Raw genomic sequence first — 13,147 nt, forward strand, 5'->3', positions numbered from 1 at the left:
GCTATGTACTTTTTACAGGTGTGTTGCCTTAGTGAGACCTCACCAAGCTCTGTCACTGGCAATCTTGCATCTCCAGGTCAGAGCAGCCTGAAAGAAGCCCTAGTTTCTTCCAGAAGTGTAAAAGAATTCTATCTATTGACAGTAGAAGATAATAAAATTGCTTTTATAATTTCTATTCTTGATTCTTTTGCCAGGTACAAAATTCTGCATCACTCTTAAAAGGTTAATGAATATTTCTTACATTTTCCAGATGTCACTCAGTTATCTGCTAACATGCTAGTTGCTATTTCTAAGAACAGTGAAAGAGCAAACGAGACAAATCTGCATTGTTTGGCTGAAAAAAGAAAACAAACCAACAGCAAAAAAAAAACCCAACAACCTGCCCAAAAAAACCCCAAACCAAAAATCCACACCAAACAAACAAAAACAACTCCCCTAAAAAAACCCCACCACAAACCATAGAGCAGAGAAGGATATCCTGACAATGTATAAATATTTGTAGTAAGTCCAAAGAGAAATTATATACATACAAGGCTTTAAAAAGAGGTAGTTATATAACATCTTACTTAGACCTTTGTTCATTTTGCTCTGTAATCAGCAAGACATATTTGCCTTTAAAAAGGTCAGTTTAGCTTTATTGTGCTACGAATCACAGCTGCCTCTGAACTAATAAAAAGATTTCTGAGGTGTTCTCAATGTAAAGCCTTTTTTTACAACTCTAAGTCACTCTCTAGAGGGTTTGCAACCTTTGCTAATTGAGACACAGGTTTAAAAACTCTTCAGAGACAGTGAGAAATTATGTGCATTGGAAATAATGTTTCAGCTGCAGCAAGCAGAGAACATTCATGTATACACTATTATTTCAAGCTAGTCTTTTATGTGCTTTGAAAATAAACTGGGTACTCTAGATTCTTATGAACCATGGAGCCATTCCTCCACAACAGGAAAAAATACAGATTTCCCAATGACTAACCATGTTTATTTACACATGTATGACAAATGTATAGAATCATAGCATCAACCAGACTGGAAGAGATCTCCAAGATCATCCAGGCCAACCTAGCACCCAGCCCTTGCCAGTCAACTAGAGCATGGCACTAAGTGCCTCAGCCAGGCTTTGCTTGAACACCTCCAGGGACGGTGACTCCACCACCTCCCTGGGCAGCCCATTCCAATGCCAATCACTCTCCCTGCCAACAACTTCCTCCTAACATCCAGCCTAGACTTCCCCCAGCACAGCTTGAGACTGTGTCCCCTTGTTCTGTTGCTGGTTGCCTGGGAGGAGAGACCAGCCCCCACCTGGCTACAACCTCCCTTCAGGCAGTTGTCAACAGCAATGTGGTCACCCCTGAAATCAATTCCAAAGTGCTAAAAATTACATCTAAGTACATTATGACTGAACTATTTCCCTGAGCCCAAGTAATGAAATACAAGAACACACAAAGAAAACACAACAGCGTTAAGCATTTGTATCTTCCCAATGTGGAGGTCCAGTTTGAGCACTCATGAACTGGCTTGTTTGCTTCTGATTTATTCTTCTATGCTCAATTGTTTTGGGTCAAACACAGTAGAGGGCTGACCAACTGCAACACAGCTACACTAGTACAGAATTTAAGTAGCAAAGTTCAAAAGAGAGGCAGAAACTTTCTTCTAGAAATAAAAGGAGCTGAGATGATGTCTGGGAGAAAAGCCCTTTTCCATGGCAACCTTAAAGGATGCCTCATTCACAGAATGTCAGTTCATACTATGCTGCTATTAATGGAATCCAATCTCTAACAAGTAGGAGATTGGATGGTGAGGTAAACAACATTGATTTCACTTACAAAATAATAACATCTCCTTTAGGTATTCTTCTTACCCATCAGACTGCATATCTGCAAGTGATTGTGGAAGGCTGACACTTTCAACACAACAACATTTAGTAATTTTGAGAAAACTCTATTTAGATCCAGGGGAAAAAAATACATTAGCTTCAGCCCAAAATTGGACATTAAAGGAAACTTATTTCTTGCAAGCTCAGAATTTCAGTCTCTTAAGCAATGTCTGATCAGGTACAGAAGGGATAGTTTTTTAACCATTGCTCATACCTCTTGCAAAAAGCCAACACATTTTCAAGCCTGTGCTGACAAATATTTGACTGACAGGGAGATTTTCACAGGGATGCAGATAAATTGTGTGCCAAGCCCCTGCTGACAGAGAAGAAAAAAGGAACTGAGAGGCAGTCCCCAGCAGAGAGAGCTACACCCACTCATCCAGTACCTTTTCATAGAATCTACCAGGTTGGAAGAGACCTCCAAGATCATCCAGGCCAACCTAGCACCCAGCCCTAGCCAGTTAACTAGACCATGGCACTAAGTGCCTCATCCAGGCTTTTCTTGAACACCTCCAGGAATGGTGACTCCACCACCTCCCTGGGCAGCCCATTCCAATGCCAATCACTCTCTCTGACAACAACTTCCTCCTAACATCCAGCCTAGACCTCCCCTGGCACAACTTGAGACTGTGTCCCCTTGTTCTGCTGCTGGTTGCCTGGGAGAAGAGGCCACCCCCACCTGGCTACAACCTCCCTTCAGGTAGTTGTAGACAGCAGTGAAGTCCCCCCTGAGCCTCCTCTTCTGCAGGCTAAACACCCCCAGCTCCTTCATCCTCTCCTCATAGGGTTTGTGTTCCAGGCCCCTCACCAGCTTTGTCACCCTTCTCTGGACACCTTCCAGCACCTCAAGATCAAGGTTCACTATGACAGGTCATTTCTTTCTTCCTCAAAAAAACAGTCAATTTCCCAAACTGTAATGCTCTCTGCTCTGACAGATATTTACATTACCTGTGCCTCCATATGAATCATAACACCATAAATCAGCCCAAGCTGGAAGAGGCCAAACGTTCATGGGATAAGGCGTGTAGGTCAGGCTATCTAGTACCCATCTAGTACCCTGTCCAAATGCATCAGGATAACCTCCAGTGATGGGGACTCCATCATATCCCTGGGGAGGTTTTCTCAGTGGTTGGTTGTTCTTACTGTGAAAAAAAATACAACTTAAAAATTGTTTTATGCAAGATGAAACCTCTCCCAATGCGAGCTGTACCTGCTGTTTCTTGTCTTCTCCACATGGCTCCACAGGGAGCCCCCTGTGAAGAGAAAGTCACCACTCTCTTTGCAGCAACCCTTTTAAGTACTGGAATAGTGTGATGAGGCTCTCCCTGAGCCTAACTCCTAATGTCTTAACCTAACTCCTTCTTTCTTTCCTCATAGGACAAGCTCTCCAACTCTTTGATCATCTTGAGCCTCCTGCTTTGGAATCTCTCCAGTCTGTCCACATGTGTTTTGAATTACAGGGACCAAAACTGGACACAATATTTCAGTTGCAGAGTTCTACTCTTCCACTCCACACAGTCCTCTATTAAAGGTTGGAGGGGTTCACAGCAGAGACATACCCTGAAGTTAACCATGAAGCTAAATATTATCTCAAGCAATAGTTGTGCTCAAGTCCACATTCCTGAGCTGTTTTATTCCAATCAAAAGGAAAGCTAACCTTTTTTTACTAATAAAAATGTTCAACTCATATAATTATTCACTAGCAAGGACTACAGCTGCAGCAAGGTCTGATGCCTGGGAGGGGCAGTAGGGAAGGAAAGAACAAGGGAGATGACAAGGACAGTGGCAACAGAACCAGCAACGTCTCTATTTAAGAAGCAGCCTGTGAATGGATGACAGAGCCTTCCCTGCTCTTGTCTAAGCAGAAGGAAAATAACATCTTAGTTCCTGCTGTCTTCTCCCATTAAAGCTAAAATCATATGGGGCACAGCCTATGGATTTCATCACTCCAAATGGTGATAAGCTACAAAACCTCCAGAGGTTTACCTTTCCACTTCAGCTGTGTAATTCCACCGTCTAAGAAGATTCTGTTACCTGGTAGTGCTTCATACAACACCAACGTGGCACAGGGTTCAGTCTGCCTAAAGAACACCACCGTATCCTTTTCAACAGCTGATTTCAGTTAGAAACACCTGTTATTTTGTTACACCCTGCACCAACAAGTTAAACGACACTAAATTAAGAAGCTCCTCATACCTAGCCCCGCCTGGCATAAAGCAATGGTTTGCTCTGGGTTTACCCATGTCCCGTTTCCCATTTTCCGAGGGCATCCTTGTCTCAGGTGATTTTCAAAAGCAATTGCAGGGAGCATCAACTCCAGGCACTGTCGCAGATCCATCCTGGGGGCTCTCGGCAGCGTATCTTAAACCACGGCAAGAATGCGTGCCGGTGCATTGCGCCCTCTAGTGGAGGACAGAGCGAAATACAAGAGGCAATTGAAAGGTGAGTTGCAGGTTGACCCTGTGGACAGTGACCGTATGCTTTATGGATGGCTGGAGACACAGCAAGTGAGCCACGCACCCAAGGGGGGAAACTATTTAGAGTAGAATTGAGGAGACATAGCCAGGTTTTGGCACAAATGCTGCGTTTTCTCAAGGACGTTGACACAACACATCGCAGTCTCACCCGCTTGGCTGAGTCTAAACCAGAAACTCTCCTGTGTGCTATGCCTTTGAGCTCAAGATCCGGAAAATGGGTGGCAAGAGCTGCAATTAGTTCCAGCAGAAGCTAATGTGTCACCCACGGAAAGAGTGTGAGCAAACCAGCAGCTCAGAGCCTGGCAGCATAAGGGGATCGAGCAGCTGCTGCTTCACAACCACATCGTCTCCTGCTGCTCCTTCTCAGAGACACCAGCCCCACACTTGACAAACTGGCCTCAAAGCTTCATGCCAAGCACAGCTAATATCTCACTATTTCATTCTTAACTTGCTCTTCCACTGTCCACAGTGGTTTATCATTTTAATGACAAAGGAGCCTATGTACATTCTTGTTATTTGCAAGCACATAAATCCTCTAACACTCATTATGAGTTGTTTTCGTTACACTCTGAATCAAAGTGCCCAATTTCCACCCCACCCCCCAAAAAAAATCAATATTGTTTCACCAGTTTCAAATGAAAACTTGGCAGGGATGGGAGATTTTGCAGACATCTAAGAAATATCAAAAGAGAGAAGCTAATAAAGCTGGTGCCATCTGGAACCTCATCTAGTCTGTACTATCACTGAAGATTCAGCTTGAAAGGCTCTGTCCTTTCAAGATGCACTAGCTGAAGGAAGGGCAATAATATCACCTAGAGAGGATGCTTTTGGCGATGGGATTAGAAAGGAAAAGAAAATGCAGGGAGAGCAAGAGAATGTAAATCTGAGAGCTGAACCTCATAGCAGGACTGGGAAAATCTTGGAAGAAAGCCAGGTCAGAACAGTAAATTTTGCCTGCTGAGTTCTTATTTGAGGACATGTGGACTAGCACTGCCTGTTCCACAGGGAGCTTACTAGTAGCTTTTACTAGCTACTAGTCTCCTGATTGTAAGCTACAACTCTTCTAACCCACGGAAGCAGCCAATTTACCTAGTTTTGGCATGTTGGTGGGAGCACCTCCCAGTCTTGGAAGCCAGGTGCTGTGCAGCCAACAATGCTAACTACTAAAAGCAAGCTTAGAATCAGGGTGTGCCCTTAGAGGCTAACAACCCTGTGGTTAGAAATTACCACGATTTTCACCTGTTGTCTGGGCACCAAGCCCAGTTTCACAGGCTGTGCTGTAGCCCCACAGATCCTATAAAACTGTGAATGTCCTCATGTGTGCATCCAAGTCTTCACAGGTGACTTGCCGTTGGAATGGGCTGCCCAGGGAGGTGGTGGAGTCACTGTCCCTGGAGGTCTTCAAGAAGAGACTGGATGAGGCACTTGATGCCATGGTCTAGTTGACTGGCTAGGGCTGGGTGCTAGGTTGAACTGGATGATCTTGGAGGTCTCTTCCAACCTGGTTGATTCCATGATAAGTCACAAGGGATTTTTATCAGCACGAGAAACCTGCACCAAGAGGCAGGAGCTGAAATCATAAGCATATACTGTCATGTTCAGCACTCGATTGTCTTCCCCAGATCTGGTTGTTGTACCATTCATTGTTGTGCTTGGCCAGTGCTGTGGTTTTCAAAAGTAGCTTCAAATGTCAGAAAGCTTCACACTATGGTATAGCTCAGGTTTGTATCTTCCTGAAAATACAGAGTTTGCTAATTGCAAAACTTCATCAGCAAAACCATAGACAGCAGAATCAGTGCCCAGCCCTGATGAAAGAGAAGCCATCCCTGCCTTTACAGAGAGACTCCACTAAGATGGCCTGGACCAGAAGTTGTCCAGCAACAGTAAGAGGTCAACCCTTCTCTTTCATCCTAGGAAATGGCAGCACAGCACTCTGGCATTAGAAAGCTTTCAGCAAGTTAAAGCCTGAAAAACTCTTTATGAACTCATTTGTAGTGTCTGGAGTCATAGAATCATAGAATCAAGCATGTTGGAAGAGACCTCCAAGATTATCCAGGCCAACCTAGCACCCAGCCCTAGCCAGTCAACTAGACCATGGCACTAAGTGCCTCAGCCAGGCTTTGCTTGAAGACCTCAAGGTACGGTGACTCCACCACCTCCCTGGGCAGCCCATTCCAATGCCAATCACTCTCTCTGTGAAGAACTTCCTCCTAACATCCAGCCTATACGTTCCCCAGCACAACCTGAGACTGTGTCCCCTTGTCCTATTGCTGGTCATCTGTTCACTGTCAGCCTGAGAAGTTCAGAAATAAATTGTAAATCATAATTTCCATTAATTTTGTTGTTGTTGTTATTCTACATTCTCTAGAAACCCATAGAAGGGGAAACCTTTTGATGCCCCTCATATGTGTTGCTGGAACCCATGAATATTACAAATAAACCTTTCTTGGTTTGTAATGCTGAGCACTCCTGAAAAATGCTGGGATTATCCTATGCTGAGTCAGAGCTATGGGAAAGAGTGTAAATAACTAGCATTAAGATGTTTTTCAAATGCAGGTTTAAAAGGAAAAAGAGAGGACTGCTGTTGGAAAGTCTCCCTCTCTAAGTGAAGCATAGCAGTAAGATAAATTCAATTAACAAGGTATTTTATTTAGATTGTGCCTGCCAAGAGGACTATTTGCTTCATTTCACAACCCTCCAGATGGAAGATTCCAAGCACATTGGATAAGTTTATAACAAGATCCTACAGGGACATTCAGATTACGCATCAGAGTTGAGGCTTAATTCACAGTAATGCACACAGTTCCACAAGAAAAAGGCTGACAGAAGCATTTCTCTGAGGTTTCTCAGAAACAGTGGTTCATAGAGGCCAGCAAAGTTCAAGATATATTTTTGCAAGGTCACTCTATGGCTTTATGGAGAAAACATCACTTGGTCTGTTGGAGCAAACATTACTTTTGCCGCCCTATGGCCTCCCCATTAGTGCCCTTGATGTGCAGCAGAAAAGCTGTCCCCTCAAGGTCTAATAGGATGTGCATATGGTCCTGGTGGAACAACACACTGAGTGACATGGAAAATCACTGGGACTCCTCTGTAGTCTCCCTTGGAGAGGAAAGAGGGAACCTTGCCCGGTCCTAGCAGTCTCCATTTCTCTTTGAAGTGGATTCAAGTCTGTACCCCAAAAGGAAGAGGCACTTTCCAGTAGATCTGATCCAGACATATGCTTGACAGAGGAGCACAGGATTTCCACTTTGTTTTGTGCAGTGTTTCCTACATTGTCATAAAAATTGTTCTCTCCTCTATGTACATATCTTTAGTCCCTGTAGAAAGCCCAGCTGTCCATGCCCAGCCTGGAGACACTCCTCCATAGAATCATAGAATCAACCAGGTTGGAAGACACCTCCAAGATCATCCGGGCCAACCTAGCACCCAGCCCTAGCCAGTCAACCAGACCATGGCACTAAGTGCCTCAGCCAGGCTTTGCTTCAACACCTCCAGGGACGGTGACTCCACCACCTCCCTGGGCAGCCCATTCCAATGCCAATCACTCTCTCTGCCAACAACTCCCTCCTAAAATCCAGCCTAGACCTCCCCTGGCACAACTTGAGACTGTGTCCCCTTGTTCTGTTGCTGGTTGACTGGCAGAAGAGACCAACCCCCACCTGGCTACAACCTCCCTTCAGGTAGTTGTAGACAGCAATGAGGTCTGCCCTGAGCCTCCTCTCCTGTATGCTAAACACCCCCAGCTCCCTCAGCCTCTCCTCACAGGGTTTGTGTTCCAGGCACCTCACCAGCTTTGTTGCCCTTCTCTGGACACCTTCCAGCACCTCAACATCTCTCTTGAATTGAGGAGCCCAGAACTGGACACAGCACTCAAGGTGTGGCCTGACCAGTGCTGAGTACAGGGGCAGAATAACCTCCCTCATCCTACTGGCCACACTGTTCCTGATACTGTCCAGGTGCTCCTCAGAGAATCATCTTACTTTGCAAAAAAAGAAGAGACCAGGTTAAAACAAGAATCTAAGATTATTCAATAATCTTTAGGGAAATTAGCTGAGGCTACCAAAAAAACCCAAAACAATCCTTCAAAGGTTGTTACTCACCTGCTCAATATCTTTATCACTGATTTCTTCAAGGTACTTTTTAAAAGGATTAGGCTGATAGGGCTCCTCTAGCTGCTGTGCACTCCTTCCTTTCACCAGCACAGGACGAATGACACCAGGTTTTGTCTTGGCAGATCACACATCCAGGAGAAAAGAGATGGCAGAAAACCAAATCAAAACAGTTGGCATATTATCAGAATGTTTGTTAGAGAAGCCAATTCCACAGAGGCTGTTCTGAGCAGATTTGAAAACTTTCTATAACAGGTTTCACTTAAAAAACCCCAAACTTCAGGTGTCATGCTGCCTGACCTACTTTTAATACAGACTGTAGACAAAAAACCATCAGGAGTCGTTTTTCTGTGCCAGAAACTCATCACTGACATCTGTTTACTACCACCACAAAAATAGATGCTGGACTATCAGTCTGGGTGCATGGGCTTTGCTGTTTCATTTTGCTACTAGTTTAGCTGCAGCTTGGGTAAGTTCATTAAGTCACACTTCATTAAGTCACACTTCATTAAGTCACACTCTATGCACAGCCACAACTCTTTTTTCATGCTGCATGTTCCTTTCTGGGCTCCTCAAAACTGTAACTGTAAAACAAGGCAGGGCAACATGCTGTTAACTTGCACCCATGTAGGAAGGGAAAGTCTTACTGGGGGATATCAGAGACTGTATGCTGAATTTTGACAGTAGCTCTAAATGTTCACTTGGAAAAGTATAATTTTAGAGAATTTGATCAGCACAGATCATAGAATCAACCAGGTTGGAAGAGACCTCCAAGATCATCCAGGCCAACCTAGCACCCAACCCTAGCCAGTCAACTAGACCATGGCACTAAGTGCCTCAGCCAGGCTTTGCTTCAACACCTCCAGGGACGGTGCCTCCACCACCTCCCTGGGCAGCCCATTCCAATGCCAATCACTCTCTCTGACAACAACTTTCTCCTAACATCCAGCCTAGACTTCCCCTGGCACAACTTGAGGCTGTGTCCCCTTGTTCTGTTGCTGGTTGCCTGGCAGAAGAGACCAACCCCACCTGGCTACAACCTCCCTTCTCATTTCAGACAAATCAGATTACCCTATAAAGAAAAAAATTCTCCATTAACTGCCAACCAACCAAAAAAATGGACTATTAAGTTGTCAAATTAGTACATCTGTGGTTTTCAGGATTCTTAAGTGAAGTCTGGCATGATGAATTGTGGCCTAAGCTCTAAATGAAGGCAAGGAGGTAATTCTAAAATAGATAACTTGGTGATGAGCAAGGAAAAGGGAGGGGGAGAAGGTACATTCTCACTGGAATTTGGTAAGTATTGATATCCTGGAAGGGTCTGTGATTGAAATCAAACATTTAAATGAATGAATTACATCCCTGTATCTTATGTCTGTCCAACAGAAAATGGGGAACCTTTCTCACAATGGACATAGATAACAGCAGCAGTGCTGCTGAGTTCCTTCTGTGGTTGCGGTCCAGAGGGGCAGCTTGCCTAGCTGGGACTAAGAGGTGCTGTCACAGCTGCCCATCCTCAATCTGCAGCAGGGTTAAAGAATGCAGAGAAGAAACTTGATTTGCTATTAAATTTATATATAAGATTTAGGCTATGTACATTTAATAACACTCTTCACAAGTGCAATATGCTTAAGCAATCTGTATGGGAAAAAAAAGGGAAGCTTACTATGAAAGTAGCTTAAAATGATGCAGCTGAGGTTGCTGGATGTGTCTTGTAAACTGAGCTAGGGACCACCTTAAAGTAAGATCTGCATGCATCCATCAAGGACAAAGAAAGAGTGGTGCCCATTAGAGGGGAGCGTGGAGTAGCCAGGAAATATCTCCATCTGTTGTGCTTTTGCCTCTGGCCTAGGAAAGGACAGAGCAGTGCCCAGGGAATGACATGAAGGTGACAGAGGTGAGGAGAAGCACAACATGTCTAGAAAGAACAAGGCCTAAGCAGCAAAACATCTTCCCTTAGCTTGACATTTTATCCCATTCCTCCTTCCCAAAGGTTGAAGCATCTGCCTTATCAAATGGGAAGAAACACATTCAGATGAAAGCAAAACTTCAGCCATGAGGTGGTAAAAGATTAATGTTTGCAAGCTACATTAAAAACCTTTCCATTAAGAAGGAACATGGGGTGCTCATTTAATGAATTTGGAGTTCACAGTTCTTGACTGTTCCTTTGTAGGATTCACCATAAAATGCTTATTTTCCTCTCCAAGACTTCTGAGGAGAGTTTGTACAAGTGAAAGACTTTTGGCATTCAACAGAAAGATAAAGATAAAAAATGAAAGGAAAGCTACAATTGTAATCAAGTCCTAATTACACAGCCGAAGGACCTGTGGCCTTCTAGAGCTCCTGCACACCACATAACTATGTAATTAAAAGCCCACTGAGGCATCTGAACACATCAAGGATAAGCTGCTCTCCTTACGTAGGAAGCCTCTTCTAAAGGCATGCTGCACAACTGTTTCTAATGAAGCATTTATCTAAGCAATGCCCCACTCTCAAGTGCTGCCTGAGTCATGTCTTGATGTCCAACTCTGCTACCAGAGCAACAGATATCTGCCAGCAACTAGAATATGACATAATTTATCAGCTCTGTACAATCTTTGATCCAGAACTAAAAAGCCTTTGGTAGCAAGTGACATAGGCTGCCCAGGGAGGTGGAGGAGTCAGTGTCCCTGGAGGTGTTGAAGAAAAGCCTGGATGAGGCACTTAGTGCCATGGTCTATTTGACTGGCTAGGGCTGGGTGCTAGGTTGGCCTAGATGATCTTGGAGGTCTCTTCCAACCTGGTTGATTCTATGATTCTATGATTCTATGATTCACTCAGCTTTATTCACAATGAAATAATTATTTTTTTAAATTAGCCTCTCACATTACTTAGAGAGAACAGGGACCTGGAGGCAGAGGGGACGAGTATGCAGTGTAACCCACCCAAGACAATGCAGTCATATTCTGTTAGCACTAAGAAGCCAGAGTCTCCTAAGGAGCCTCTAAACTCTTGAGAGCATCTGATTTCAGATAGTGAATGACTGGAGCAATAGTGTTCAAACTAAAAAAGCTCTGGGAAAATGGAACCAAGGTATGCACACAAAATAGATCCCATGCAAATTTTGTCTCATTTGCTTAATATGTAAAGAAAAATCAGTGTTGGCTAATAATAATGGCAACATGGTGATTAGTGTTGATGAATAAATCATAGAATCAACCAGGTTGGAAGAGACCTCCAAGATCACTCAGCCCAACCTCGCACCCAGCCCTAGCCAGTCAACTAGACCATGGCACCAAGTGCCTCAAGAGTGGCATGCCCAATGCTTTGCCTGTCCTATGGATGAGTCATATAGTTGAGAGGTATAGACAGAGCATTTGTGGTCAAAATAAGTAGTCATTCTCTGATACAGCTAGTAGGAGACTCCACAAGAGAAGTAATTAGCTGAATCACAAATCCTGCAATATCTCTAAGTCAAAACATTACTACTGAAGGATGACTCATGCAGAGATCATAACATGCTCAGAGACAGCAAAATCTGAACAAAATATATGCACAAGAATTCTACTGTAGTGTTCACACTTTAAAACAACTCAAATCAAAAATATAGTTAAATAATTCAAATACTTAGTGGGTGAGGGGAAGATGAAAAATCAAAGAAGCTGTCAAGAGGATGAAATGGTTATAAGTGACCAGAATACTGACAAAGACAGCACAGTTTCAGAGAAGCTGTGTATCAGATTATAAGAAGATTTTAAGGGATCAATAAAGTACTGGGATGATGAAAGAGTAGGGCAAAGAAGTTTCAAAAAGGAATAAGGTGGAAAAGGCTACTGAAACAGGAAGGTGTATTTAAAAACAGTCTAGAGAAACATAAAGTAATAAAATATAGCCCAAATATAAAACCATGCTACATTAGCCACATTTCCTTGTGACTAGAAATCTATGGATGCAGTCAATAGAATCAAGGCATAGAAAAGATGCATGTAATAGAGGAGATCAAGGCTGATCATTAATTTGTTCCTCACTTCACCTTTCCTCATGGAAGCACTTAGGGAGGTTCTCACACTGCCAAAGAGACAATCTGAAGGAACTGTCTCCAACACAGTATCAATAAGACAGGTTTGAGAACAATGCAATAAAATGATCAAATAAAGTGCAAGGAATAAATAAAGCTGTAAAGCAATTTCGGTGTGAGAGTGTCACGTTGTGAATTGTGGTGTTTAACTTACTCCTTCAGATATAATCAGCATCAGAAGAATGAGAAGTGGCAACCATGAGGTAGGCTCCTGAAGGGAACCAGGAATCACTGTCACCGTGTGTGACCTTTCAAGCTGTGCAAACCAGTAGGGACAAATTACACTAAAGATTAGAATTAGTGTACATTTGGACAAATAATAAAGAATGGCTTTTGAAATGGCACCCATGCCTGATAAATCTCTTACTGTTATTTTAAAGAACCAGCAATGCAAGAAAGCTGTCTGGTACAGAAGACATAGGTTAAGTTTCAATTAGCAGTAGAAGAATTTTCAGGCATCTAGGAACATGCAATAGGTGAAATCATGTGAGAATCCACAGATTATCTATGTGAAGTCAGGTTTTTTTCCCCCCATTGAGTCCCTAAATGCATGACCAAGGGTAGCCAAATGAGACTGCATCACAGGTTATTAAATTCAATGGATGTGCAGCCATAGTGCCTGGGGATT

General features: G+C 43.4%; 1 protein-coding gene across 1 annotated transcript in view; it reads right to left on the reverse strand.

Moving 5' to 3' along the window:
* Nucleotides 1-13,147, reverse strand: part of MLIP (muscular LMNA interacting protein) — a 92,042-nt gene that overhangs the window by 4,109 nt on the left and 74,786 nt on the right. The window contains exon 12 of the mRNA XM_064146745.1: nt 8,454-8,579. Coding sequence (XP_064002815.1) covers nt 8,454-8,579 — 126 coding nt within the window. The remainder of the gene's footprint in view (nt 1-8,453; nt 8,580-13,147) is intronic.

Source organism: Pogoniulus pusillus, chromosome 7 (assembly GCF_015220805.1).
Source record: "Pogoniulus pusillus isolate bPogPus1 chromosome 7, bPogPus1.pri, whole genome shotgun sequence".
NCBI lineage: Eukaryota > Metazoa > Chordata > Aves > Piciformes > Lybiidae > Pogoniulus > Pogoniulus pusillus.